This window comes from Numida meleagris, chromosome 6, assembly GCF_002078875.1.
Source record: "Numida meleagris isolate 19003 breed g44 Domestic line chromosome 6, NumMel1.0, whole genome shotgun sequence".
NCBI classification, from domain to species: Eukaryota; Metazoa; Chordata; class Aves; order Galliformes; family Numididae; genus Numida; species Numida meleagris.
The window spans coordinates 57,910,646-57,936,411 of record NC_034414.1 but is presented as its reverse complement, the minus strand read 5'-3'; the positions used below and the strand labels follow the sequence as shown (position 1 = coordinate 57,936,411).

At 47.1% G+C, this 25,766-nt stretch overlaps 2 protein-coding genes across 8 annotated transcripts in view; both read left to right on the top strand.

The window, feature by feature from the left end:
* CGRRF1 (cell growth regulator with ring finger domain 1) overlaps positions 1–12,307 on the top strand; it is a 12,729-nt gene extending 422 nt beyond the window's left edge. The window contains exons 2-6 of one of the 3 annotated variants that reach the window (XM_021403558.1): positions 4,304–4,443; positions 5,715–5,892; positions 6,079–6,226; positions 7,859–7,966; positions 9,306–12,307. In XM_021403558.1, the coding sequence (XP_021259233.1) occupies positions 4,304–4,443; positions 5,715–5,892; positions 6,079–6,226; positions 7,859–7,966; positions 9,306–9,656 (925 nt within the window). In that variant the 3' untranslated portion in view covers positions 9,657–12,307. The remainder of the gene's footprint in view (positions 1–4,303; positions 4,444–5,714; positions 5,893–6,078; positions 6,227–7,858; positions 7,967–9,305) is intronic. The other 2 variants (XM_021403559.1, XM_021403560.1) reach the window with 2 other exon arrangements.
* Positions 16,375–25,766, top strand: part of SAMD4A (sterile alpha motif domain containing 4A) — a 66,289-nt gene continuing 56,897 nt past the window's right edge. For 3 of the 5 annotated variants that reach the window (XR_002440726.1, XM_021403554.1, XM_021403553.1), the window contains exons 1-2: positions 16,383–16,462; positions 16,818–17,397. Coding sequence is in view for 4 of the 5 variants with exons in the window: in XM_021403554.1 (XP_021259229.1) it covers positions 17,202–17,397 (196 nt within the window). In the remaining variant the exon portion in view is untranslated. Of the gene's footprint in view, positions 16,463–16,817; positions 17,398–25,766 lie in introns of all 5 variants that reach the window. The other 2 variants (XM_021403557.1, XM_021403555.1) reach the window with 1 other exon arrangement.

The window sequence follows — 25,766 nt, the reverse complement described above, 5'->3', positions numbered from 1 at the left end:
GAGGAGGGCTGGCACCCGCCGGATTGAGATGGGGGCTGCTCTGTGTGGGGAAAAGGGGGTGGTGGGCGGAGGGCCTTACCCTGAGTGCACCTGACAGGGGATGGGTCAGGGAGGGCTGCCCTGAGGGGAAAACGTTAACTAGATAAGGGGTGGACATGGGAAGTTTTAGTGCTAGATAGTGCAGGTATTGAGTAAGGTGAATCTTTAGGCTTTAGAGAAGAGCTGTAGTGAGGCCTAGGTCTGCTGGTGGGGCTGCAGGCTGCTCTCTCCTAGAAGGGAGTGATGGAAAGGAGCTGAGCGGGGTGGAAGTGTGCAACGAACAGGAGCTCTCCCACTGCTCTTTGTGAGGTATCAGCAAAGGCATCGCAGTCCTGCTGAGAAACAGGTCCCCAGGTGTCTATCCGTAGCACAGCTGTGTTTGCTTTCCTGTAAATGTAAATACAGGTGCATGCCAAGCAGAGAGCATCGATTAGCAATCAAAATGATTTCTGTAAGAATGCTGGATACATGATACTTGTGTGGTTTTTGGCAGGAATAAAGCAGTGTTGCTTACATCCTCTTGGCTTAACGTTAATATCTGTAGGGCTGTGCTTCAGTGTTTTCCTTTCGTTGTCTCTTTGAATTACAGACGTTTTAGCTGTAGCTGCTTGTTCTTTTGACAGCTTATAAACGCTCTGCCAGACTTTTCCTTTAGTGCAAAGTCTTGCACTTGTTTACATCGCTTCATTAGCTGCTGCTGCCTCAAAGATATGCCGTCTATTGCTTTCAGTCTGAATTAAGTTATCTTTTGATCTTTCAGATAGATTTTGTGGAAAGATTTTATTCTTGTTTTGCATTGCCTCCCCTAGTGTTGGGTAGGTGGAAGTGGAGGTGAGGCTGGTCCTTCTGCTGGATGAAACTCCACATCGATACTTACTTCAGGAGAGGTGGTAGAAATCTTTTTCACAATTCTCTCTGTCCCACTGCACACTGATATTGCCATTCACTTCTTATATTGCCATTCATTATCTTACCCTTTTTCACTTCATCAGTCAATCAAGATACTAGATCATGTTTCAAATAAATCTCTTGTATATATATGCAAAGATAGTGTCTCTTTATCAACTTAATCATCATTTTGGTAGAATGTTCTTTTCCCCAGGTCGTATTTCTTGTGTCATGCTTTTGCATAGATAATTGAGAGAGCAGGGAAGTATATTTCTGATGGGCTACATCTTCTGAAAACCCTGTATTCTATAGATGTGAGTCATTTGATGATTGTGTGCCTTTTTCACATTACAATGATAGACTTGGCTTCTCTAAATGCTAAACTCAATCTACGTTAAACCCATCTATTAGCTGAACATATGTGAACTTTCACATATTGCTTTTGTACGTTCGCTTGCATCTGCTGAAGGCGAAAATCTCTTTCAAAAAGATATTCAGTCTTAATAAAAGCATGTCCAGCACTGAAGAATCCAAGAGCCTCCAAGTTCAGTGTGTCTGCAGCTACAGCTCTGCCAAAGTACTTTTGAACCTCCTAACTCATGAAAACAATCTGCTACACAGGATACTATAAATGCATATGGTATCATGTGAATACGTACTAGCTGGTGTGTTGCCGTAATGACATTTTGTTTACCCCGTCATTTTCAGCATCAATCATCAACCTGTTTTATAAACATGCACGTGATGGTGGCAGCCATCCTGAAAAACACCAGCTGCTTAGGAATGCTAATGTTTTAATTTGCAAAACCGTGCCTTGATTTGAAGAGCATCATTTTTTACAGGCAGCCCTGGGCAGTGGCCCTACATAGAGAATAGGTTACTGAACAGGACGCTTTCTAGAGCCAGCCCCCAAGATAGGCACAGAGGCAAAAGTGGAATTTAGGCTGGCTGCATATGGCCCTGTGAGTCGTCTCCTAACTGGAAATGAATGCTTGTATTAGCATTGCTGTGAGCTCAGCACCTCTTCCACGTCCACACTGCCCGCTGAAGGAATTAACTTGTACAATACTGTTGGAACTACCTGCCTTTTCTAAACTAGTATGGTTCTGAAGAAATTAATTGTTCCATATATCAGCCATTGACCTAGGCTGACGGAAAGTTAAATCATAAAAGCTTTTTTCATCCTTCATACGCTGAATACTGCTTTAAAATTGACAGAAGCACTGTATCTTATTGTTGAGCAGAGAGGGCCTTTTGCCTTCAGCTGCTGCTAGAACCATACTGAAGCCTTTTTTTTCTTTCTGTGGCTGCTTTTCATGGTGATTATCCTATTGCTTTCGACCAGAGGATTTGAAAGTTTCCAGAGCACAGGGTTTTTACTTTGGAATCAGACAGATGGTGTAAAACAGGAGGCATCTTTATGTGTGGCTGGAGGGATTAGCTCCACTGAGTCTTAGATGCTGAATAAGTGAAGCAGCTGCTGCACCTGGTTTCTTTATGAGTAAGATGTTAAGCTGGCATCATTCATTACAGCCCCTGTGAAGCAGGCATGGCTGTGTTTGCTTGCACCGGACAAGAGATTTGATGTTCCACGTGCACAAACTAAGTATGGTGAGCGCCCTGTGTTATATCATCAAAGAAATGTGAATGCTTCCATCAGTCTGGGAAACCAAAGGAATTTGTCAAAGGTGGAGTAATAAATATAGACACTTTTCCACCACCTCTTTCTTTTTTCTTTTTTGGTATAGCTGTGATACTGAGGAAGGCAAGACTTGAAATGCTGAAGGCAGATATATGTTGAACTGCTGGGAGTAGGTTGTTGCTGTCAAGGGTGGCTTTGAGAATTTAGTTTCCTCGACTTGAAAATCATTTTTGACTGATGTTTTTCCATTAGTCTCACAAAGGATACCCTCCAACGTGAATTAACAGGCAGTTTGTTGGAGCCCAATGTCAGTAAAACCTCTGCTTGCTTCCTTTCTGGACTCCTGTGTGTCAAATAAAGATTTTGAAGCCAGGAAAAAAGGAGCAGTAAAGCTGCAAAATTGTCTGTTTGGCTCAGAGCTGTATTGTACATGAAATTACTTCAGCAATTTTCAAATGGATTACGCTGAAGTTGGTCGTGCCTTTTTCAGCTACTGTTACTGATATGAGATCCATCTTACCGTAACAGCTGCTGTTTCAGTGTACGAAATGGAAATGGTTGGTGCAGGAAAGAGCTGACACTTTGTGCTGTTCAGAATTTTCCAGCCAGTAACTTCATAAGACAAAATTCAAAGCCATTGAACAGACAGTGATGGCAGCAAAAGCACTAAATTGTGACAATACAGCCTGAGCTAATTAATAACTGTTTTCTCAAATATATTAGCAAAGGACCCCCAGCCTCTCCCTGTTGCCATACTAATGAGGCAATGCCGGATTAATGCAGTTACAAAAATCCTTCTGATTGCATATCTGGGATGGCTTCTCTAATAATCCTTCGCTTACTGACAGTTATCGCTGTCAGCTTAACATGGAATTATTTTTGGCCAAAAGTGTTCTGTGGAGCTTGTTTCATAGATCCTGATCTTCTGTGGCAGTTCCTTTAAGAGCTCCGGGCAATGGAGTTTTTTTTAAGTTGATGTCAGAAACCATCCTGAAGTATTTATTCCCATTTTCTTTGATTTTTATTTTTATCTATGGGATGTTTAAGTAGATGAAGCAAAGGTTCGGAAGCTGTCCTTTTAGAGTCAAGCTATCGCTTGTGTTTGCATGCTAGTTTCACCTTTAAAGAGGTCTTAGAGTTGCACCTGTGATTCAGAGTCTTGACTATTTTACATTTGGTTTCTGACTCAATGCAGAGGTTGTAAGACCTCTGATACAGATGTGGCGTTTTGTTGTCATCGAGGACAAAATGTAAAATCAGGGTCTTGATCTCCATCTCGCTGGCTGCAGTTACAGCTAGGTGTACCACAGAGCTGAATGATTCACTCTCAGGTCTTCCTGCAGAGCACCCAGTCCCTTCAATCTGTTCCATCCCAGTAAGCAATGGCTTTTTTGTCCTGTGACTGGATGTGCAGCATGTCAATGCTTTGGTTAACCGTTTACCACTAGAGGGCATTGATCATCCTCACTAATTTTACTCTCTGGAAGTATTGTCCAAGCGTTCTCCTTCTATTTTATTTTATTTATTTATTTTAAACACTGAGGACTCCTATCTTCTGCCACAAAAAGCTGGAGCTGAATTGGCAGGCTGTATTATGCATGCATCCTAACGGATACTGTGCAAAGCCACACTAGATCTATTTGTTGTGCTGCAAGTTATTTAGAGCTGAACAGAAATTCAAACGTGCCAACAGTGGTGCATGACCTGCTTATCTTCTTATTCTGTGTCTCCTAGGTTCGGTTTGGGTGTTCCTGTTATTCTCAGAAACTCAGAAGAAACAGAATCCAGCACGAGAGTACTGAAAAAGCAGATGAGACAAGTGAAGAATCCTTTTGGTTTAGAAATCTCTCACCCTGACACAGCTTCAGTAACAAGTCAGTAGTTTTCTGATACGCTTAATTTTTGTTAGTTTGTGTTCCTAAATGCAGTACTTTCTATTTCTTGCTCTCACCGTTTATCAGTACTTCCTCAGAAATATGCTTCCATCATTACAGCAGAAATCATCATTTTTTTCATCATTCATAAACGGGGAATGTTTAAAGCAAAACATTTGGATATTTAAGAACAGTTTAATTCTTAATTAATGAACCACTTCCTGCTATAACAGATATTTAAGTAATAAAAAAATGTTGCATATTACTGATTACTGTCAGTGTTTTTTGGGAACTCTAGGTAGAATTCACTATAGAATATATGCCAGCCGATTCAAAATCAAATTTCTTCTCCTGTGACATTTGGAACTGCAGTACTTTATGAAGAAAGAAAGTATGTGTATGGTTCAGTGAAATTCAAATGAAGTATCTGTGTGGATCAAGTAGTCCCTAATATCCTTGAAATCACCCACACAGGAAGCAAAATTCGTGTACTTCTGCGTGGTTGGGAGTATGAAACAAGGCCGAGCATTTTCCACCCAGACAGATGCGAAGCTTTCCAATGGATGAGAAAAGGGCTGCAGCAGAACACTTTGTCTTCATGTCTCTAAAAAACGAAAAAAGAAAACACAAACACAACAAAACAAACAAAAAAGAAACACACACGAAACAAACCCCTGCAACTTAGTTTTCAAGTGCCGTGAATCTTCCAGCAGGATTCAGCCCTTGAATTTGGTGGGGCTTCTCAGGAGTTGTGTTCCCGTTTGTGCCGTTAGCATTTTAGAAGTTGGTATGCTGGATGCTTATTTTTTAGAAAGGGAATGCTGCACGCAGCCTCTTTTTAGCATTCCTCTGCATGACCAAGAGGGCCTTACCCTTGTAGGCTCCAGTGGGTGTTGTAGGCCAGTGATCCAATTAATATCATTGTCTAAAGAGGGAGTGGACTTTGGTCTAGAGATTATATTCTTGAGTCCTCCAGTGTGCTTGTAAAATGTTACCAGAAGTTAAAATTTACCCCTTGTAACATGCATGTGCTGCTTGTTAGCTTGGTCGGCCGTTGTATCTCCTCACACCCACTTCCTTCTCATCGCTGTCTTCCATGAGCACTAAACCTAGTGTGAATTTTTAAAGATTAGATTACAATGCATTGTAAAAAGCTGGGACGCTGACGTTGTTCTCTGTTTCCTTTTAAGACCCTACACTTAGCAATTCCAGAATTCCTGCACTTTGGTGAGTTAATGGAATTAATGAAGTCCTTATCTTCTTTCTAAAAGAGGGTATAACACTGACACCTGACTGTCTGGAAGACTGTGTTCTTACGTGCTACTGGGGCTGCAATGTTCAAAAACTCCATGAAGCGTTGCAAAAACATGTCTACTGCTTCAGAATAAATACTCCTCAGGCATTAGAGGATGCTCTATACGACGAATATCTCTATCGACAGCAGTACTTGTATCCTTTATTTCAACTGTTTTGACAAAATATGCTAATGTGCTGGCACAGGGAGAGCTGTGAACATTAGGCAGTTCTTGGTACAATGTAATTATGAATAAATATGATGACAGATCTTCTTTATGCAAACGTCACATTTGTCTGCTATCGCGGTGACACCGATTGTTTTCCTTGACACAAATAAAGCATCAAAAAGAATGACAAGGAAGAAAAATATTGTCAGTTACCAGAAGATGCTCAAGTTGTCGATTTTGGCCCGGTGCCTAGGCTTCGCTATCCATTGATAGCGCTGTTGACATTAGCTGATGAAGAAGACAGGGAAATATATGATATTGTAAGTAATATGGGAATATATTTTTGGGATATTTATCTGTGGTGGAGCTCCTATTGCTGATACGGTGTTTCAGATTGCTGCTGGCAAAGTAGAAAGGCCTTTTTTTTTTAATTAGGTCTGGCACAGATATTTGTGCTGATGGCTGACTTGAAAGCTAGGAACGTGGGCTAACTTTCGTCCTGAATGCATTTGTGGCCAGATCATGCCTGTGTGGTTTTGTGCTGGAATTTTCCTCTAGTATCAGAAGATTCATGATACAATAGAAAAAGAAAATTATTTCAGAAATTATTTGAAGAACAGCAGAACTGAAGTTGTAGAAGACTTAGTGTGTAAAACAGAAGGTTGAGAAGTAACTTGGTTCCGGTATACGACAAAAAAGACAGAAAATGCTTGAAGGAAAGGGGATTTCTGATCAAACAGCACAAAGCTTATCCTAGGTTCTAGTATCACTGTAAAGATTTCTGTACTGTAGGATAGCATCATAGAGAAAACAACAGCTTGAAGATGTGAGACACTTCGATTAGGAATGGGTCCCATTCGTGGTTCAGGAAGTTGCCCAGGTGTCTGAACAAACAGGGAGCTGAGGACACGCATTGCTGCTGAAACAGCACTTAAGGTGGAATGATGTAATACAAATACACAGAGAACAGCTAGCTTTTAGAACCTTATCAAAGCACAAGATCTGTAATTCTCATGGAGAATTGATGACTTTCAGGTTCCAAAACTAAGCCAGCACGAAGCTTTGTGAATTTTTTTTGAGGCCTTGTGATTAGAGAAAAAAAAACCCTATTGCAAAAGTATAGTAAATTCAGTTAGTATAAATACATGTGCTCAGGTACGTATGTATTTAAGCTCTGTATGTAATTAGCCATGTAGTGGATTTTGAAGCGTGAGTCTGATTTGCATTTAATTAAAAAAAAAAAAAACACAACAGCTATCTTCCATATTTCATTTCTCTCTCTTGGCAATTTCTGGGAGCTACAATAATATTGAATTTCACTTTTTTTTTCCTGCCTCTTAGAGGCTTTTGTGTAATTTGGGCAGAGTGAGGAGTATTAGGCACAGTATGCAAGCTTACATTGCTTTTGTTTTCAGAAAAGGGGCTCTAAAGTCAGTCCATGGGGTCCTTTAATAATCCTTTCCAGTGAACTGCTGCTTCTGGCTGAAATCACTTATGCAGGTAGCCCCTAAGGCACATGCATGAGTGTGTAAGCCCCATCTCAGTTGCATAAGCACTGAGCTTCAGGAGGAGGGCATGTGTTTGGGTGCCTTCTTGGTATGGGGCCCAGTTCCATCAGCTGAGAGCAGTCAGAGCAAGTCTCTGCTGTAAACTGGTTATAGGAGAATGCAGTGGAGGACCAGGCCAGACTGCTGAGACTCCACAAAGTGCTATCTTGTGCCACTTCCCATTTTTACCTTGTCCAGCATTTTGGTATCCTTTGTGCATGAAGTCAATATTTGTGAAGTCCTGATTTTCTAAGGAAATGAGCGGGTCAGAAGTTATAAGAATGCATGTAATCTTTAGAGCTTGAGGTCCCTTCCAACCCAAGCCATTCTGTGACATGCCATTTTATATGAATATTATCATTAAAAGGAAAGATATTAAACACAGCTCTTTTTTGTGTGTGGTAGATTTCAATGGTGGCTGTAATTCATGTTCCTGATGAGAGCTACAGACTTTCCTGCAGAATATTATATCAGTATCTACTTCTAGCTCAAGGCCAATACCATGATCTGAAGGTAAGCCACATACTGAAATGGGTTAAGTGTAGTTTGTGTGGGCTTTCAGGAGCTTAAGTTACCACATGACTTTTTATCAAGTTCTTTGCAGCGACAGTAATAGTTACAATTATTTTACCAATTGAGTAGTTCCAGCCAAACTTACTGTGCAGAGATATCTGAAAATATTCAAGATTTACTGCAGAAGTTGCTTCTAGTCTTGGAGGCCTAGGTCCTATCCATTTGTTAAAGCAGTAGTAACAAATTAACTAGCTATTGAAGGCTTCTACTCTACGAAACAATTATTTCCTTGCTAGTCTCTCAAACCAGCACTTTCTCCTCTTCTGCTGTACAGCTGGAAAAGCTTTAGAAGAATTCTTAGTTCCTTTTTACCGCAGTGTGTGTACAAAGATTAGCACAGGCTGTTATCAGATGAACCTATGTTCTCATCGTTCCTTTTCAGTTTCCCTTATCTGTGTGTGTTTGGGACTATCTGTGTCCTGTGCCTGTGTCAGACAGTTGATGAAGTAATTCTAGGCCGCTTTATTATGACAATAATAACAGTAATGTATAATAGCAACTAGCTAGAAACTGTGCCAAATCAATTCTATTGACTCGCTTAGCATTCATCTGGAAATAAATTTTTCCCAAGAAATGTTTGTCTTGGCCATCTTGTACTGACACAGTTGATCCAGGTAAACTTCCAAGTTGATCCCCTTTGAGGTTTATTTTTCTGTTACTGTTGTAAAAAAAGATACGGCTTAAACTAAACAGAAATAACTGCAGCTGCACTTTGTAATACAGTTGTGTAGTGTGCTCCCTATGGGTACCTTTGTCTGCATGGTAGTTCACTGGCTTTATTAACAGGTCGTGCCCAGAAGAATTTGTGTTTCCCATAAAATACCCTAGAAAGGAGTAAAGGATTTTAACGTGAGAAAGAGCAGAGTGGGTGGAGTGAGGTACTTCTGAGGGTTTGCTGGGATATATGTTTGGTGGGAGTGGGTAGAAGCATCCCTCTAGACATAGATAATGATAAGCCAGAACCAGAAACCTGAGCTACTCACAACCAGTGCGGTTCAGGTAAAGTTCGTGCATGCACACTGATTTGATTAAGGTAAGATTTGACATCTTATCGTTACTATTTTGCCAGTGTTTTATATTTCAGAAGCATAGAATTATATGTATCATTGAAGGCCAGGAAACTGTCCTGACTCACGTGAAGAATGAGTCTGGCCCTGTTTGACCCAGGGGGACCGAGTGAATCTGTCACGGTGGAAATTTACGTGGCACGTGTTTGTGTCCAGGTATTGGGGGTAGTTCATTAACTTGTGCTAAATCTTCGTGTATATATGTATTTTAGCAGCTCTTTATGTCTGCAAATAGTACTGCCCCATCTCCGTGTGGTACCTCTCCAGATGAGAGAAGCACTGACAGAAGCTTGCTGGAAAAGGCTGGACTGGCTGAAGATGAACCAGAATTGCATGAAGAAAACAGTAAAGACTGCGTTGTATGCCAGAATGGCACAGTGAACTGGGTACTCCTACCCTGCAGGCACACGTGCTTGTGCGATGGCTGCATTAAGTATTTTCAGCAGTGTCCAATGTGTAGGCAGTTTGTTCAAGAATCTTTTCCACTCTGCAGTAAAAAGGAGCAAGATGAAGATGAATCAACGCAGATCTTGCAAGATGTTCGTCCTGGAAGAGTTTTTTAATGGAGACAAAAATAAAAGAATTGGGTTGGATGCACCAAGGTTCAATGTAGAGAACAGACTGTTGATGGGAGGATATCTAGCATTAACTTGTACAGTTTTGCTTTTCATTGCTAGGCAATTTTCAGCTTCCTTATATGTCTCCGCTCCATATGCTGACAGGAACACTACATTTCTCTGTGCAATGTGGACAGAAGAAGTGCGTAGGATATATTTGAGGGATGTGATTATTTTTATAGCTTCTTACTAATTTTTCATGGAGTACTACTGCAGGCTATTTTGATTACTAAATTTAGCTTATCTACTTGCAAACAAAACTTGCAAGTGAAGTTGAAACGCACACAGCTTATTCTGTATTTATTATATTTAAAATATGAGAGCAATATATCAATTCCATATAATTCAGAAACCTGGCACTTTACAGAGCGTGACAAATGAAGGAAGGGATACATTCTTCATAGTCAAACCCATGTATATTTATTTTGTAGACAAGGGCTGTACTGTGACAGGTGCTGGAAGGAGAAGTTGTTGAGGACACTGGGGCTATTTTGAAAGGATGTGGGTGTGTGAAGGGCCCGAGCCAATGCCCATTGGAATGAGTGGAAAGGTTTTTGTTGCTGTTTGTTGCCTTGAACCAAACCTTGCTGACACTTTCAAGCCTGAGCTGCTACTACCACATCATCTTGCGACAGATTTTCAATCTTGCTGGCAATGGCTGCAAGAACTTGTTCTCCATACAAATGCTAGTTAATTACTCCACAGAGTTACTTGAGCAGTTCCGCTGTGCTATTCTTACATGAGTCACCTGCTTGGGGAATTTCTGATTCTGTTTCCTTGCGTTGTCAGATTGGATGAACAGTTGACCATTACTTTTTCCTTTATCAGTAGTCCCAGGACATTTGCTTACTCTAATAAAGAAAGAAGCTAAAGAATTATTGAAAACTATTTTTTTTTTCTCTCAGTGGTATTGTCAAAAGCAATAAAAACTGCTGTTAAGAAGAGAAATTGTTGTTTTGCTTGAGAGCCAAATTCTCCTAAAGAAAGACAGGCTAGTTGCAAATCTGCTGATATAAGACACAAATGCAGACACTTGCTAGAACCTGTAAAAATAGGGAGTGCCTGCTCTCTGTCTTTCATCTTGTTCCCTTGTCCCTTTGCCCCACATCCATGTTCAGGAAACCTGCTCAGTCCCAGGGAGAAAAAGCCTTGCTCCAAGCTCTTCAGCTGCACTCTGCTGTGGCTCCTGTATCAGTGCTGCTCTGGTGCTGATTTCTGTGTGTCACACACCTCCAAAACAGGGAAGGCAGCTTCCCCTGTTCAAGTTATTCCATCTTCATCTTTCTGTCATTCCGCTTTTTTGTGTTAGTTTTGCCTTTGATCTTATAAATTCCCGGCATTTATCTCTGAGTAAAAGATTTAGGTGGGCATGAAAAGGGCAGTGTTTGCTTGTAAAGATAGATAGAGGTTGGGAATTGATGCACGTGGCCACAGATTTCCAGCCAAAGATCCACAGGCTATTTGTAAGACTGTTTATCTGGTCTACTTGGAGTGACCTTCCTTACCAGAGAACTCTGGAATATGAGGCTGGCCAAATCAGCCTGCTGTTTGCACTGTGTATCAAACAGGACTTAAATACATATATCTGAGAGGACTGAAAAGTGCTTGCAGAGAACGTCCAAAGACAAATGGTTCTGGTTGGAAATCATCATGGCAATGAATGGTGTACGTGAGGCAATTTGAGAGGCTGAGAACGCTAAGAGGAATGCAGAGAGTGTAATAACAGAAGGAACAATTGCTGGCTGGAGCGCTGGTGGTAGCAAGGCCATCCCTCAGGTGAGAACACGGTGCAGATGTGGAGAAACAACAGCGTGAAGCAACTTCAAAAGAACCAGAGCTGCCTGTATTGAGGGCTTGTGAAGACTCTAAATACCATCTGGTGTCTTCACCACTCAGTCTGAGCTGCAAAGGCATGAGGATTTGATAGACAACATTCCTTGTCTTCTCTTTCACTGTTGGCAGTCTCAACCATTTGGACGCACATCTTGCTGCTAGTGAGCGTGCGAACATGCAGGGAGGGGAGGGTTGAAATCAGTTTTGAAAATAAAGATCACCTTCCCTGTTTCTGTGGTCCTGTGCTGAGTTTTGTTAGCTTGGTTGCTACATACCTGATGGAGGAAGGTGGTTGCTGAGTTTAGCCTGTCTGTGTTGCTAACTGTTCTGCGTGGAATGAGAGCAGCTAAGGTGATGATGGTGGAAATAATTGTTCTCCAGGCTTCCTTGTATGCATGGTGTCACTTGTGAAGTGGAAAGCTGGTACAAGCTGTTCTGTGCCTCTGTGGGCACTCAGAAATTAGTACAAAGACTTCTCCACAGCTGCCACCAAAGATCCCAGGCAATGACAGTAGCTGTTTCCATATGAACAATTTACTCTATCTGAACTTGGGATAGAGGCCGTGCAGGTCATTAGCCCAGAGGAACAGCTTAGTGCTGCACTGCTTCTAACCTGGAGCTGGGCACTGCTTCGTAGTTAGCAGGGACTTGGTTTGTCTTTGTATATGATCAAAGAAAGAGGTGGGTTTGTTTGTTGTTGTTGTTTTTTTTACTACTGTAAAACTACCAGCAGCACCAATTTATTAAAGTTTCCCAACAAGACAGCATGATGCAAGCTTCTGGGCTTTTTTTAATCTCAGGGTGGAATGGTATTCAAGTAAATTCCACAGAGGATTGCCTGGTCTGTCTTATTCTTCAGCCGATCGATGCCAGTATTAAATAATAATGGCAAACAGGATGTAGCCGTGCTGAACTTCCAGGCCATGTATTTACCATTAAGTCTCCCAGCTTTTCATTTGTTTCATGTTCTATTTTTAATAGCATTTTCCAGAGATGCTTAGTTGCTTTATCAGATGTAGCAAGCTTCCTTGCTGGCCCAATCGAAGACCCAACTGAGAGTTATGGAAAGTAAGAGTAGCTGGCTTATTACGTTCGCCCTTCTTCTAAGCAGCCATCTCAAAAAATGGATGGGGGGTGAGAAGTAAAAGGAGGAGCCCTAAAGCTGTCTTGTGCATCCCTTGATTGTCTTAAAACAGGGATTCAAGACTGTAATGTAGAAATAAAACCTTCCTGTGATCCACAAAAACACGGTATACTGACAGAGGTTTTTTCTCCTCTGTCATTCTGTTGTAATGAATGTAATGCAACATTCCTTTTCTACTCATTATAGGTTAGGTTTATGGATGTGGTGACATCAGGAGCACGCGCAGGCTTCTAGCTATAAAACTAGATTCTTTTCAACAGTGTTGGGGCATTACTAATTTGTAATGATTTTTGTTGCAGGACAGAAATAGCAGTTAATCCTCTCCACCTGGTTTAGTTCACCCTCCCTGCACACACGCTCCTCCACCATAGAAGTGCTGTTACTGTGACTTCTGCCATCGTCATTGCCACAGTCACTGCATTTCCATTCTTATAGAAAACACCACTGGGGTGACTGGGTGCTCTTGAGGGTCAGATGAATCCCAGAATTACTTTTGGGGGACCAGCAGTAAATTACCTAGACAATTAGTTGTTCCCTTTGCTTCACAGCTTTAGTCTGTGGTGTTCTTGTATCAGCAGCAAGTTTGTACCTAGAAAGCTCCTCTAGGTTTCAGATGCTGCCTCCAGGTTTTTGTCACTGTGAAATGAGGGTTTGGGGCTGTCCTAATATTCTTTACTCTCCCACTGCATAGCCACTTCAAATCTAGTATTTCTTGGCAGGCTTCTCAATAGCAGCTGAAGTCAGGGGACTGGTGAGAAATCTAATGCATCACTTACATTTCTCCCAGTGCTCTTTATTTCAGTGTCTATCAGCTCCTTGTGAGCAGCGCTATTTTAACAAGTTAGAGGAGGGACTGCTAACTTGTGAATTATCTTTCTAGTTGTTCCTCTTCTTTTTTCCTTCTGAGTTTACTGGTGTTATTGAGTCCAGACAGCAAGACCCCAGAGGTTACCAGGATCATCGTGCATCAGTCTCCTGCCACCAGAACTGGCTGTGAGATACAGATGTTCTGCCGCTTCTTAGCTGCTCAGACACAGTGCAGGCACCCTGCTCCAGGCTATGGGGTTTCAATCTCCTCTTCCTGAGTGTCCTTGAATTCACCGTTTTCCCCTGCGGGGAAAGAGCCAAGACTGCAAGTTCAAAATGAAGCAGCTTGCAGGAAGCCCGGGGTGGGCTATTGCTGGCAGGCTGAGGAGGATTCCGGCAAGTGGGGAGCCCCGAGGGAGCCAGGCAATGCCTTTCTCATGTGGCTGCTGTGGCTGCCAAGGTTAGCAGACCCCTTTCTATGGCGGCACGTTTCATCGATCAAAGTCCGAACAGGGCAGCGATTTATGGCATATGACAGCTTGGAAAGCCATGCTTTCCCCCAGGCGCTGCCATACGTGGAGGCAAGATCGACAACCCAGCTGCTGCTGCTCCTTTGAAGGCTGCCTTCTTCCTAGGTGGCCAACTCTAGACCCTGGCAAACCCTCCTCTGCAGGGACGACCTGCTCCAAATCCAGCCTGAATCACACCAGGAGTTACCTTTACATTTTGCTGTAGGACCAAAGAAAGAGATCTGCCAAGAGCTGGTGGGCTCATGTTTATGAGAACATGAACAGCTGTAGCTTTTCCAGCTTTTCAGTCTTTATCTTCCCAGAGATATGAAAATGTGTAAATAAATCTGCCTGCTACGGTTCTCTCTTTCAGCCCAACTTCTTAACAAGTACTAAAAAGTCTCCGTCAAGTCCAGCAGCATTTGATGCTCTATCACTGGCAAACCATTTGCTTTTCTCCTGGCCTGAAAAAAAAAGATGATATCAAGGTCTCCTGACGCTCTGACGTGTTTCGATGGGCTCATTTATATCATTCATTTTTAGCAACCTGTACCTTGCTGTTCCCAGGGCCCAACCGATGGATCTACTTGCAGCAACACGTTAGACGCTCATCCCACAGCACCTCGTGGGCAGGCTTTGTAATTTCACTTGGCAGAGTTGTAACCACAGCCATCTACACTGGAGCAGAATTCGTGATCTCTTATTTTAACCAGGTAGTACCCTCTGTGCTGCAGGGAGTGGAACGAATCCGTACAGCAGCATCCTTGGTAAGTGGGCGGCCTGAGAGCGGGGACGCACAGAACTGTCTGGGTTGGGAAGACCTTCAAGGTCATGAGAGCCATCAACCTGACCTCCCAAGTCCCATCACCAGCCATGTCCCTCAGTGCCACATGTTCTGGGCTGGAAACACAAGGGAAGGAGTTTCCCTCCATGTTTGCCTTCTGTGCTTGGATTCCTTTCGTGATGTGAAGGTTTTCCTCCACCCCAGCGTCCTGGCTCCATCTAAAACCTAAAATCCCCATCATTTTGTCAGTACTGGGCGTACTTCATTGGTAATTAAGTACAAAAACTGCCTTATTACCTGTGCTGCTGGCACGTCTTGAGTTGGAACCAGGTTCCAACTGCTGGGAAAGGGGCAGCTCTCAGCCCACGTCACCCAACAAGGTAATGAAAACGCTGTACCATCTTGGTGGGCAGCTCCCATACATTGTTTAGGAACAAACAAGAGATGCTGCGTTTAATTATTCCATCCTTCCTGCTGTGATATTTTTACTAATATTTGCTTCTAACCAGACAGGAAATCTGGGCTTTTGTGCGCTGATGGATAACACGCAGCCTTCCACAGAAGTATGCCATCAAATAGCTTTCATGGAGGTGAGCAACCTCTTCCTTCAAACCCACAAGTTTGGCTCAGACCTGTGTGCCTTACCTTGGTGTCATTCTGCCACCCCAGCACACCAAAAACCCATAGCGTGGTCTCCACAAAACGCAGCGTGCATGCTGCAGGACCAGACAATCATAGAATCGTTAAGGCTGGGAAAGACCACCAAGATCCCCAGCCCAACCCCGTGCACTGCTCCCCTGTGTGCTTCGTAGCCTGCTGGGCTTCTGCTCAGTCTTTGCTGACTGCTTGCAAGTGCTTCGGCTTCTTCCTTCTTTTCCTTTTTCTATTATTTTCTTTCTTTTTTCTTCTTTTTATTTTTTATTTTCTTCTTCTTCTTTCTCCTCTTCCTTTCCTTCCCCAAATCACTCTGCTTCAGAACACCCAACAACTCCAACCCAGAGGACTGATCACTGCCCAAAACATCAGCCCCCCCCTGCAGCCCCACTCTCTGAGGGCCCACCCATCCCACGCAGAGGTAATATCACCACTGGGTGGCCCTAAAAACGTATATATATATATAAAATATATATTTAAAAAATAATAATAAAATTAAATCCACCGCTGCCATCCCCCCTCTCTCCACTAGATGGTGGCTTCCCCCAGCGGGACGAGACAGCGGGAAGCCCGCAGCCTTGAGAGGGGGGGGACGCTTTGCGGATCGGGAGTAGGGGGGGGGCGGGGGGAGGTGTGACTGCGGCGCTTTTTTTGGCGTGAGGGGAACGGCGTGCTAAATTTGCAGCGGGGAATCGCACGGAGCTGTTGCACGGGGTTGGGGCACGCGGGGAACGAAGGGGCGCGCGCGCGCGCGCCCCCCCCCCCCCGCTTCCCCGCGCGCGCCCCGCCCCCGATGACGTCACCGCTATGCAAATGAGCGCAATGTGGGGAGCGGGGGCTCGGCGCGCCGCCGGGCTCAGTCTCGCGCCGCGGAGCCGCCGCCGCCGCTCGCGCCCCGCGCCCCCCCCTTCTCTCCCCCTTATTCCCCCCCCTCCCCATTCCCCGCCATGGCGCGGCCCCCCCCACGCCTCTCTCCCCCCCCTCCCTCCTCTTCCAGCACCCTGGGGCCGGTGTGAATGAGGTGAGTGCTGGGCAGCGGGGGGTGTGTGTGGGGGGGTAACTTTTATTTTGGGGCGGTGGGGTTGGTGCAGTGCCCCCCTCCTCGAAGGGTGCTGGAGGAGATCCCTCCCTTTTTCCTTTCCCCCAGAGATATTTTCTGGGGGGTGTCTGCTCGCTGGGAGGGGGCTGCGGTCGGTTGGGGAGGGGGATCCCGCATCGCACCCCCTCCTAAAGCGGGGTGTGAGCCCAGATCTGGAGGAGGAGGAGAAAGGCAGCAGGCTGCGGTGCCCTGGTGCTGCGTGCCTTCCTCCCCTCCTCCTCCTCCTGCCCCCCCCTCCCCCCCCTCCCGTTGACCCCTCCCCACTTCTCTCTTCCAGGTGCGACCCCCCCGGCCCGATCCCGCCCGCTCCGTGCCTTGCCCACACTCGCAGCGCAGGGCCGGCTCGGTGCACGCAGACTGCTGGGCTTCTCCTTGTTATTTTGCCTTTTTTTTTTTTTTTCCCCCCCTTTCTTTTTAAATTTTTAATTTTTTTACCTCCCCCCACCCACCACCCCCGTTTACTCCGCGTCGCCATCACCACCCCCGAAGAGAACCGAGCGAACCCCAAGCTGCACCCTCCACCCACCGACCCACCCTCGCATCGCAGAGGAAATCCTCACCGTCACCCGTCTGTATCGCCCGGGGGGGGTGGGGGGAGCGAGCAGCCCACCTCGGGGCTGGGGGGCAGAGCCCTCCCCTCGCACCCCCGGCCCCCAGCACCATGATGTTTCGCGACCAGGTCGGCGTGCTGGCCGGCTGGTTCAAGGGCTGGAACGAGTGCGAGCAGACTGTTGCGCTGCTCTCGCTGCTCAAACGCGTGAGCCGGACCCAGGCGCGCTTCCTGCAGCTCTGCCTGGAGCACTCGCTTGCGGACTGCACCGAGCTGCACGTCCTCGAAGGGGAGGCCAACAACCCCGGTGAGTTTGCTGCAACCCTTTCTTTTTTTTTTTTTTCCCCCCCCTTCTCTATTGCTTTTTCTCCCTCCTTTTCCCATTTTGTCTTATTTCCTTTTTTCCCTTTATTTTCCCCCCTTTCCCTTTTTACGTTCCCCCATCGCTGCCCTAGCGCTGCCAAAAACATACATGTATACCTAACCCCCCTCGGGCACTGTTGATCTCCCCAGCAGCCCCGCCATCTCTCACATTTTCAAACTGCTGATGGCTCATTCCACTTGGCTTCTGGCACAGCCAACTATTGCGCGGTGTAACTACGGGAGCATGAATGATTGGTGGCTTTTCTTTTTTTTTTTTTTTTTAATTCCTCCCCCCCTTCCTCCTTCCATGCAGTTTCCTGTGCAATAAGTAAGTCAGGTCACGTAGAGTCTGGATTTTCCAGGCTTCTTTTGGACAACGTGGCTCGCTTTGCTCTCTGCAACAAGGAGCCCATCGCTACCTTAGACGAACTGTTATTTTCTCAAGGTCTGGCCAGCTGGGTTATCCGAATTTCTTTGAAATGTGGCAATTTCTGTTTCATCGCTCAGATCCTGTTTGGACGCATTTTTTTTTTTCTTTTTTCTTTTTTTTTTTTTTTTCCTGCGGCTCTCAATACCCCCCTTGTGTTCCAGCAAGCAAATCCGAGCGGGCAGCTTTCTGCTGCTGCATTCACGGGATGCACTGCAGGGAGCGTGCAGGGCTGGGAAAGTGCATTGGGGCTTCATGCGATCCCTGTCCCGAGCTCCTCAACTCTGCAGAAGTCAATGGAGTGAAGTGTTAATGCAGTTATTTGGGGGGTGTTAGATGCATGCGTGTTCCTCAGTGTGTCTTTGCATGCGTGTATTGCTGGCATATGTCCCCGTGTGTGTATATGCAGCGTGGAGGTGGAAGTTGCTGTAGAGTTTCTGCAGTGTGGGGTGTGAGTCTTGAAGTTGGATAGTTCGTTTTGTTTTTTTTTTTTTCCCCAACCTGCCTTCCCCCCCCCAATAATGGAGCAAAAAAAAAAAAAAAGGAAAATTAGCCAAAAAATAATTTAAAAAAAAGAAGGGGGGGGAGGAAAAAACCTAAGCCCTATTGCGAAGCATCCTTTTTGCTTCGGATCCGGTGGTTCTGCTCGGGGCCGGAACACATGGAGCGGATCCCAATGGCCGTCCGTCCGTCCGTCCGCAGTCGGCTCCCGAACAGAGCCCCAGTGTCTGCGGGGCGGGAGGAGCGCGGTCCCGCTCCAGCTGTTCCCCATTAGGGCCGCTTGGCAGCCGGCCCCGCTGCCTTTTGGTGACGAGGGCCAGCGCCGCGGGGCCGAGCCGCCCGCCCGCCCGCAGGAAACCACCCCAAGATCAGCGATGGTCCGAGGCAGAAAGGCTGGAATTGGCCATTTCCTTTTATAGCTGCAGGAATGAGAGGCAGGAATGCTGCGGGGTGCGCCTCGGCGCTGCGATGCTGCTTTTAGAAACAGCTGAAGCGCGGCCGCCCGCGTCGGCACAGCCTTGCCATGCATCCCCTGCAGTGTGTATAGCCATAGTTTAGTTCTTATCTGCATCTGTTTTCGTTCAGATTGTGTTTTGAGTGTGCCATTTTGGGCACCCGTTGGTTCCGGTTGGGTTTTGGACATCGCAGTGTGGTTGCCCCTGGGTTCCAGGTGTGTTTTTTTGGGTGTCTTGTTGTGGATATCCCCGGGTTCTGGTTGTATTTTGGGTGTCCTATTGTGGGTGACTCCGGGTTCTGGTTGTGTTTTGGGCAATCCTGGGTTCCAGTTGTGGGTTGTGGTGTCCTACATTGAGTGTCCCTAGGAGTCACTTGTCTTTTGGGTATCCTGATGTGGGTGTCCTTGGGTTCCAGTTGCGTTCTGAGTTATCTCATTGTAGGTCTTCCTTGGTTCTGGTTCTTTTTGGTGTCCCCAGAAAGTTGGGGTTTGCGGTTGCCCCCGAGTTCTGGTTGTCTTTTGGGTATCCCTGGATCCTGGTTGTGTTTTAGGTCGGTGACAGCCGTGTCCCTGGGTAATGAAGGGCTGTGTCCATGTTTACCACCCAGCCATGGGGTTGTGATGAAGGCAGTGTGGTGAAGTAAGGCTGAGCCATGGGGTCACTTGCTCTGATCATGGGAAATGTCATCTCCTGGCTGGTACGGGCAGCTGGCACTGTCCCTGCAGTCCTCGCTGTGAGGGTTTCACCATGGCCAGGGCTGGTGCTCAGCTGTGGGGCCATGGACACATCCAGTGACATCCCTACCTCAAACCAACAGCAGCAAATCCAGGTTGTGCCATCAGTCCCCTTCTCTCCTGGGGTGTTTCCATTGGCAAGGAGCCGGGTACCCATGAGCATCCCAAGGAACATGATGATCCCATAATGGAGAAGGGAAGTGGGGATCTACCCTGCAGCTCTCAGCTGTAGGAAGCAGCTTTTGGTCTCCGCTATCAACACTGCCCTCTCCGCAAAACCACCTGTGTCTTTTAAATAGAGTTTGTCACTTGACTGGCAATGAAATCACACCAAATTCTGAAAGCAGCATAGTCACTGAGCCCTGTGCTACTCTGCTCTTTGAATCCTGCTGCTTGCACAAGGAGTTTGGGCTCATTCCCGGGGCTGGTGTTGGTGTTGGTGCTCGGTTGTAAAGGACAAAGAAGCAGCAAATTCTGTGTTCCTCACTCCGGTGAAGCATTCGGCTCATGGTTGTCCTGGGCAGTGGGCATGGGGAGGTGTGCAGACACAGCCCACCCTGCACTTGGCTCACTGTGGGATTTTGAGCATTGAGTGGATCCCTCAGTGCTGGGCAGGGTTACCCCAGGACCTCACAGTCCTGCACCACGATGACAGCATCCACACCATGCAGGTTTGGTGTCCCGGCAAGGAGCGGCTGGAGGAGGAGCCAGGAAGAGGCAGTGGCTTTAATTAGACCAAGTGATGCAGCTGGAAAAAATGGCCAAGCGCAGAGGTGCAGGGCTCAAAGGAGGGCTTGTGCTTGTATTTATTTTTCCAGCAGTCTTATTAATAAAAGCCATGGCTTGTGCCTGCAGGGCTCGCCTCGGGTGCCCTGGGGTGGCCGTGGCTCCATTTTGTTGGGAAGCAAAATGCAATTCCTCTCTAACCACCCATGGCAAAGCACCCCGCACCCAGCTCAAGGACCGTGCCCTGCTGTCCGTTTATCTTGGCTTTGCTGTGATGCTGAGTGCTGGTTTAAGTGCCCATGAGATGGGAGCACTGGGAAGTGTTGGAGGTGCATCTCTACCTAAGGGGGATGCCAGCGGAGCTGCCAGCTTTGGTTGTGGTAGATGATGAACTGCGCTTGCAATATTCTGTTGTAATTAAAAGGGTTTTGTTTTTAGGAGGCTTTTGGCAGCAGGGGTGGGTTGGAGCCCTCAGTGCTGTCCCCCTGGTTTGTCTGTGCTGGAGTTGGTGATACCTTGTTGAGGTTCTCATAATCCCTCATCAAACCCCACCGTTATCATTCATTTAACTTAGAATCGCAGAATCTTTAAGGTCAGAAAAGACCTCTAAGATCCCCAGGTCCACCCCCAACCCATCCCCGCCGTGCCCTCTGAGACGTCCCTAACCTATAGCCCACCAAGGCCATTTTTTTTCCAGGCTGGGAGCGATGTTTGCAATCAGTGTGACTAACTGAAATAGTAATTAGTGTGAACGCTCGCTTTATTTTAAGACGCATTCGTCAGTGCTGCAGCCCTCCAGCTCCGTGCTGGTGGCTAATGTTACTGCAGATAACCTGCAGGGAAAGGGCAGGTCACCTCGAGCTGCTGAGCTGTGGGGTCAGAGCTGAGAGCGGAGTGGGATTTGGGTCCATTTTGGGGTGCAGATGGGTTTGGGGTTCCCCTTCCCCGTGCGCTGTGCAGCAGCCCACAGCTGAGAGCCGGTGGCTGTGGAAGGCTTCGTGCTGCAGGAGCAGCCCAGGAGCAGGGCTGGGCACCGAGGGGACGAATCCTTGCATGAATCATGCGTGGATGCGTGCGCCTGTGTGCCTCTGAGTGTGCATCGCCCCCTGTATTTTCTCCTTCTATATTCAGCGCATAAACAAGAGCGGTGCTTCTCGGTTAACCCTTGGTTTCCCGAGAGCTGCCTCAGGGCTCTGCATGATGCTGAAGGAGGATGAGCCCAAGCTGGAGCAGGCAGAGGCCCGGGTTGGTTTCCCCCTCCCTAGCAGGAGCTTTTCTCAGCTTTGCCACGCAGCAGGCAAATGCCTCTGGGTCTGTGGCGAAAGCCAAGCATGGATTTGCAGCTCAATTTTGTTTTCACGTGGCATGGGATGGGTGCACTGGAAATTTTGGCAAAGGTGCCCAGATTGTTGCTGGTGGCTCTGCCCTGCCCTCCTGGATGGGACTGCAACCTGCAAGCTCTTGTGATCTCTGATCTCAGACCTGGGTGACGACCGTGGGGTTTGCTGTTATTGATTCTTTTGCCCTTTGCAGCCATTTCTGGGCACAGCCTTGAGGTACAATGCGAAATCTTCCTTCTATCACATTTAAAATAACGATTTTAATTCTGCTGCCTCAGGGCAGCAAAAGGCCTTCTCCTGTGCCAGCATGCTCAAACGAACCCGGAGATGTTTTACACCATGACCATGGGGCTTCCATTACCATCGTGGCACCAATAGCAGCTTCTGCTGCTGTCCCCACAAGCCTCACCTGGCATCTGCAGGAGCTGGATGTGGCCTAAAGATGCTCTTTCCTTAAAGCAACATTAACATTGCAAGTGCCACGAGCAGGATTTGGCAGCTCTGCTCCTCCTTTGCTCTCGAGCAGCCCTGGAGGGGCCGTGCAGGGCGTTGGGAAGCTCGTCTGTTACTGATCCCCGTGAGTAATTCCTTCCAGATTGCCTCTTTTCTTCTTTTATTTTATCTTCATTTTTTTGGGAAAAAACCTATTTCAGATGAACCACAAACCTGCTGTACTTCTAACCTGCTCCTTGCATACGTCGCTGTCTGATGGGATGCGGCTGGTGTTGGGTTTGGAGACTCGATTGCTATAGGAAGTGCTCAAGGGGTGGTAAAACATGGTTTGAATGCTTGAGATACTCTAAAATTCGCACGCCACTGCAATTTATCTTCTCATTTCTGTCTTTTCCAAGAAAAAAGTCCTGAAAAATCGCGGATCACTTCTTCTTGCTCTCTGCTTTTCATCATCCCATTTTGTCGGTCACTGTGGGTTTTCCGCCTCTTTTTGCCTGTTCCCTGTGTGCTCTCAGATCATAGAAACATGGGATCGTCTGGTTGGGAAAGCCCTCCCAGATCCCCAGCCCCACCCCACCAGGCCCACTGCCCACATCCCTCAGTGCCACATCCCCATGGCTCTGGACCCCCAAGGACAGTGACCCCCCAACTCCCTGGGCAGCCTGTGCCAGTGCATCACTGCTCTTTGAAGAAGTAGTCCTTCCTGGTATCCAACCTGACCCTCCCCTGGCACAACTTGAGGCCATCACCTCTCATCCTATCACTGTTACCTGGGAGCAGAGGCCTAAACCTGTAGAAGATGATGATCCCCATCATGATCACCCATAGGGTCAGCTCAAACCTTGCTGTTCCGTAGAGATGGATTATGTCTTCTAAAAGGAGGGGGGGGCTAAAAAAAATGAAGTCCCCAGGCTGTTTTCCTGCCGATAACGTGAGTGTAGATGCAATGCTGAGTTACAGCAACATCGAGCTCTAGCCACCTGAGTGACCTTTTGAGATAAGAATTGCTATTGACTGGCGGAATTATGCTAAACTGATAAGAATCCTTTTTAAAAGAAGGGGAAAAACCAGCGCTCAGTAACCATAACAACGGGCTGGAAACGGAGCTGCTCGCGGCGCTGGTGTCTCGAGGGTGTCCCCAAAGGATCCCCGGAGCTGGGGACCTCCCCGCTCCAGTGCCAGCCCCGAATTTCCCCCGTTTGCAGTGAATTGAGGATGAGAGTGCAGAGGGGATGGGGTCGAGGGAGGATGCTGCTGGTGGCTGCGAGCAGCAGGGCAAGGACGGCTCCTGTTTGCTGTTTCTAGCACAATTTGAGTGTTTGCCAGCAAACTTGGTCACGTCCTGCTGTCACTGCTGGTTGCTGGGGTTGGTGGAACTGCAGGAAAGAAACTGGGAGCCGTTGATTTTTTCTCCTCCCGTATTCCCTCCAATATCCCCTTGTGCTCGTGCAGCTGGTGCGTGTGTGTCGTGGAAGGCGTGCATCCATCGTCTTGGCTCCCAGGTGGGGTCAGGCATGGAGATGTGCAGGCAACGAGCGGGAACGTGAATCATCAAATCAGTTGAGCTGGAAGGAACCCTTAAAGGTCATCTGGTCCCGCTCCCCTGCAATGAGCAAGGACGTGGAGATGTGGAAGGAGGGGGGTTAGGCCCCAAAAGGCAGAAGGCACCGTGAATGCATTAGAATTACGTCCTAAAAAAAAAATCTCATGATCCATTTTGAGTGCGTAGCAGCCAGAGACGCACGACTCAACGCATTGTCTATTTGCTGGGCTGGGTGATCCCCAGAGGTCCCTTCCAGCCCTTATGGGTCTGTGCTGGGGAAACAGATCGCACAGAGCCGCTCTGTTACGGTGCACGTAGCACCCGGCGCGGTGCAGCAGTGTGTGCTCAGGCTGGGCTCAGCCTTTCGTCGCGTTACTCCGCAGCAGTCGGTCGGATCCTGAACGCTTTATGCAGTCGATGTCAACCCTGGGTCAGGCGGAGAGCCCTTATAAATAACGCTGGGTGGACGGGGCTCATAGCTGCTGCGACCCAGCTGTCTGCATCACCGCCCGGCCTTTGGAAAGGGCTGATCTGAGATTCCACGGAGAGCGGGTATGGAGGTATTTAAAGCAGTGGAGCTGCTAAAAGCGGGCTGTGCACTGAGAAGCAAGCGAGGCTCCGTCCCGAGGACAGGTGGCTGGCGCTGATGGCCGGGGCTTGTGTTTCACCAAAGCAATTGTTGCGTTGATCGACCGTCGCGTCGCGGTCGGTGTGCAGCACTGCATTTAGGTGCACTCGAATCTTTCAGCTTGTCATCTTTTGTATGGGAGCGGGTGAGCGCGTGGAGCTCTCTGGACGAGCCCCAGGGAGGATCCTGCGTTCTCCTCTATGGAGTGGAGGAATTCCATCAGAGGAGCTATTGTTCGGCCGTGTTCTCAGCGTTTTGGCAACTGCTCTTTAGATTAACCCTACTGAAAGGGGAGGGTGCTCTTTGCTGGGTTCGAAATAATGGCAAAAATGTGGGCAGATGCTTTTGCATTGTTAGAAGTCGATACTGGAGGGTAGCGGGGAAGCGTCGTGTGGGATTAGAGAATGAAGGAGCCAAGTTCTTCAAATCCCTCCTAAAGCCAAACTGGACGCTGGCGCTGATGTTTGGTTGCTTTCTGGGTTTAAAATAGAAGCAGCTCATTTTTGCCCCTGCACCCTGAGCAGTTGGTGCTCTCTAGTGCAAATGCCCGGGGCACAGAGCCCGACGAGCCCCAGTGCAACCCACAAGGATCCCTGAGTCCCAGCACCTGGCTCCACACAGGATCATCCAAAACCCAAACCCAATGTGTGAGAGCGGTGTCCCAGTGCTCCATGAGCTCCTGCAACTCGGGGCCGTGCCCACTGCCCTGGGCAGCCTGTTCCATACCCACCACCCTCTGGGCCAGAGCTTTTCCCTAATATCCCATGTGCTTGGGTCAATCCGTAGCACTCAGAGCCCCTTGCCCAAAACCGTGGCTCCTGGGCTACTTGGGATCAGTGCTCAGGGTGTGCAGATGTTGGGTTCCAGGTGTGTGCCAAGAGGTGATCCAGGAACAGCGCGGTGGCCCAGACGTGTTTTAATCGGATACTTTGCTTCGGTTTACACGTACAATTACTCTGATTTCTTTATTATATGCAGAGAGATGAATCCTCTCTGCCAGATGCGTTCTTAAAAACGGATCATCTGGCTGTTGGGAAGGAGGCAATGTTTTAGGATTTCCATCCTAGTTGTGCAGAGCCCTGTGACACAAGCAGCTCTGATCCTTTCTTGTTGCAGTGTTCATAGGGAGAGCTCATTAAATCTGGCACGATCACTCAAGTAAATGAGAGATGAATGAACTTAAAATAAAAAGCTAAATCCTGCCGCATTAGAGCAGTGGTTGTGATTTGTTAAGAGCCTAATTTTTTGCCTGTGAACCTGGAGTAATAGGGTTGCTTTACCTTTTAAAGAATTTAACAAGTCACTCTAATTTTCTTTTAATGTTGCAGCGCTTCGAAATAATGCAAGGTCAGACCGAGCGTAACTAATTCCAGTCTGAAAGCAGAGGGTAGCCTGTTTCTCAATAGGCTTACAATTAGTGAAACAATGCGCGTGTCTTGGAGAAGGACTTAGCAGGAAATGAGACTGCTGGAATCTCTGTCACTACAAATACATATATGGGGGGTT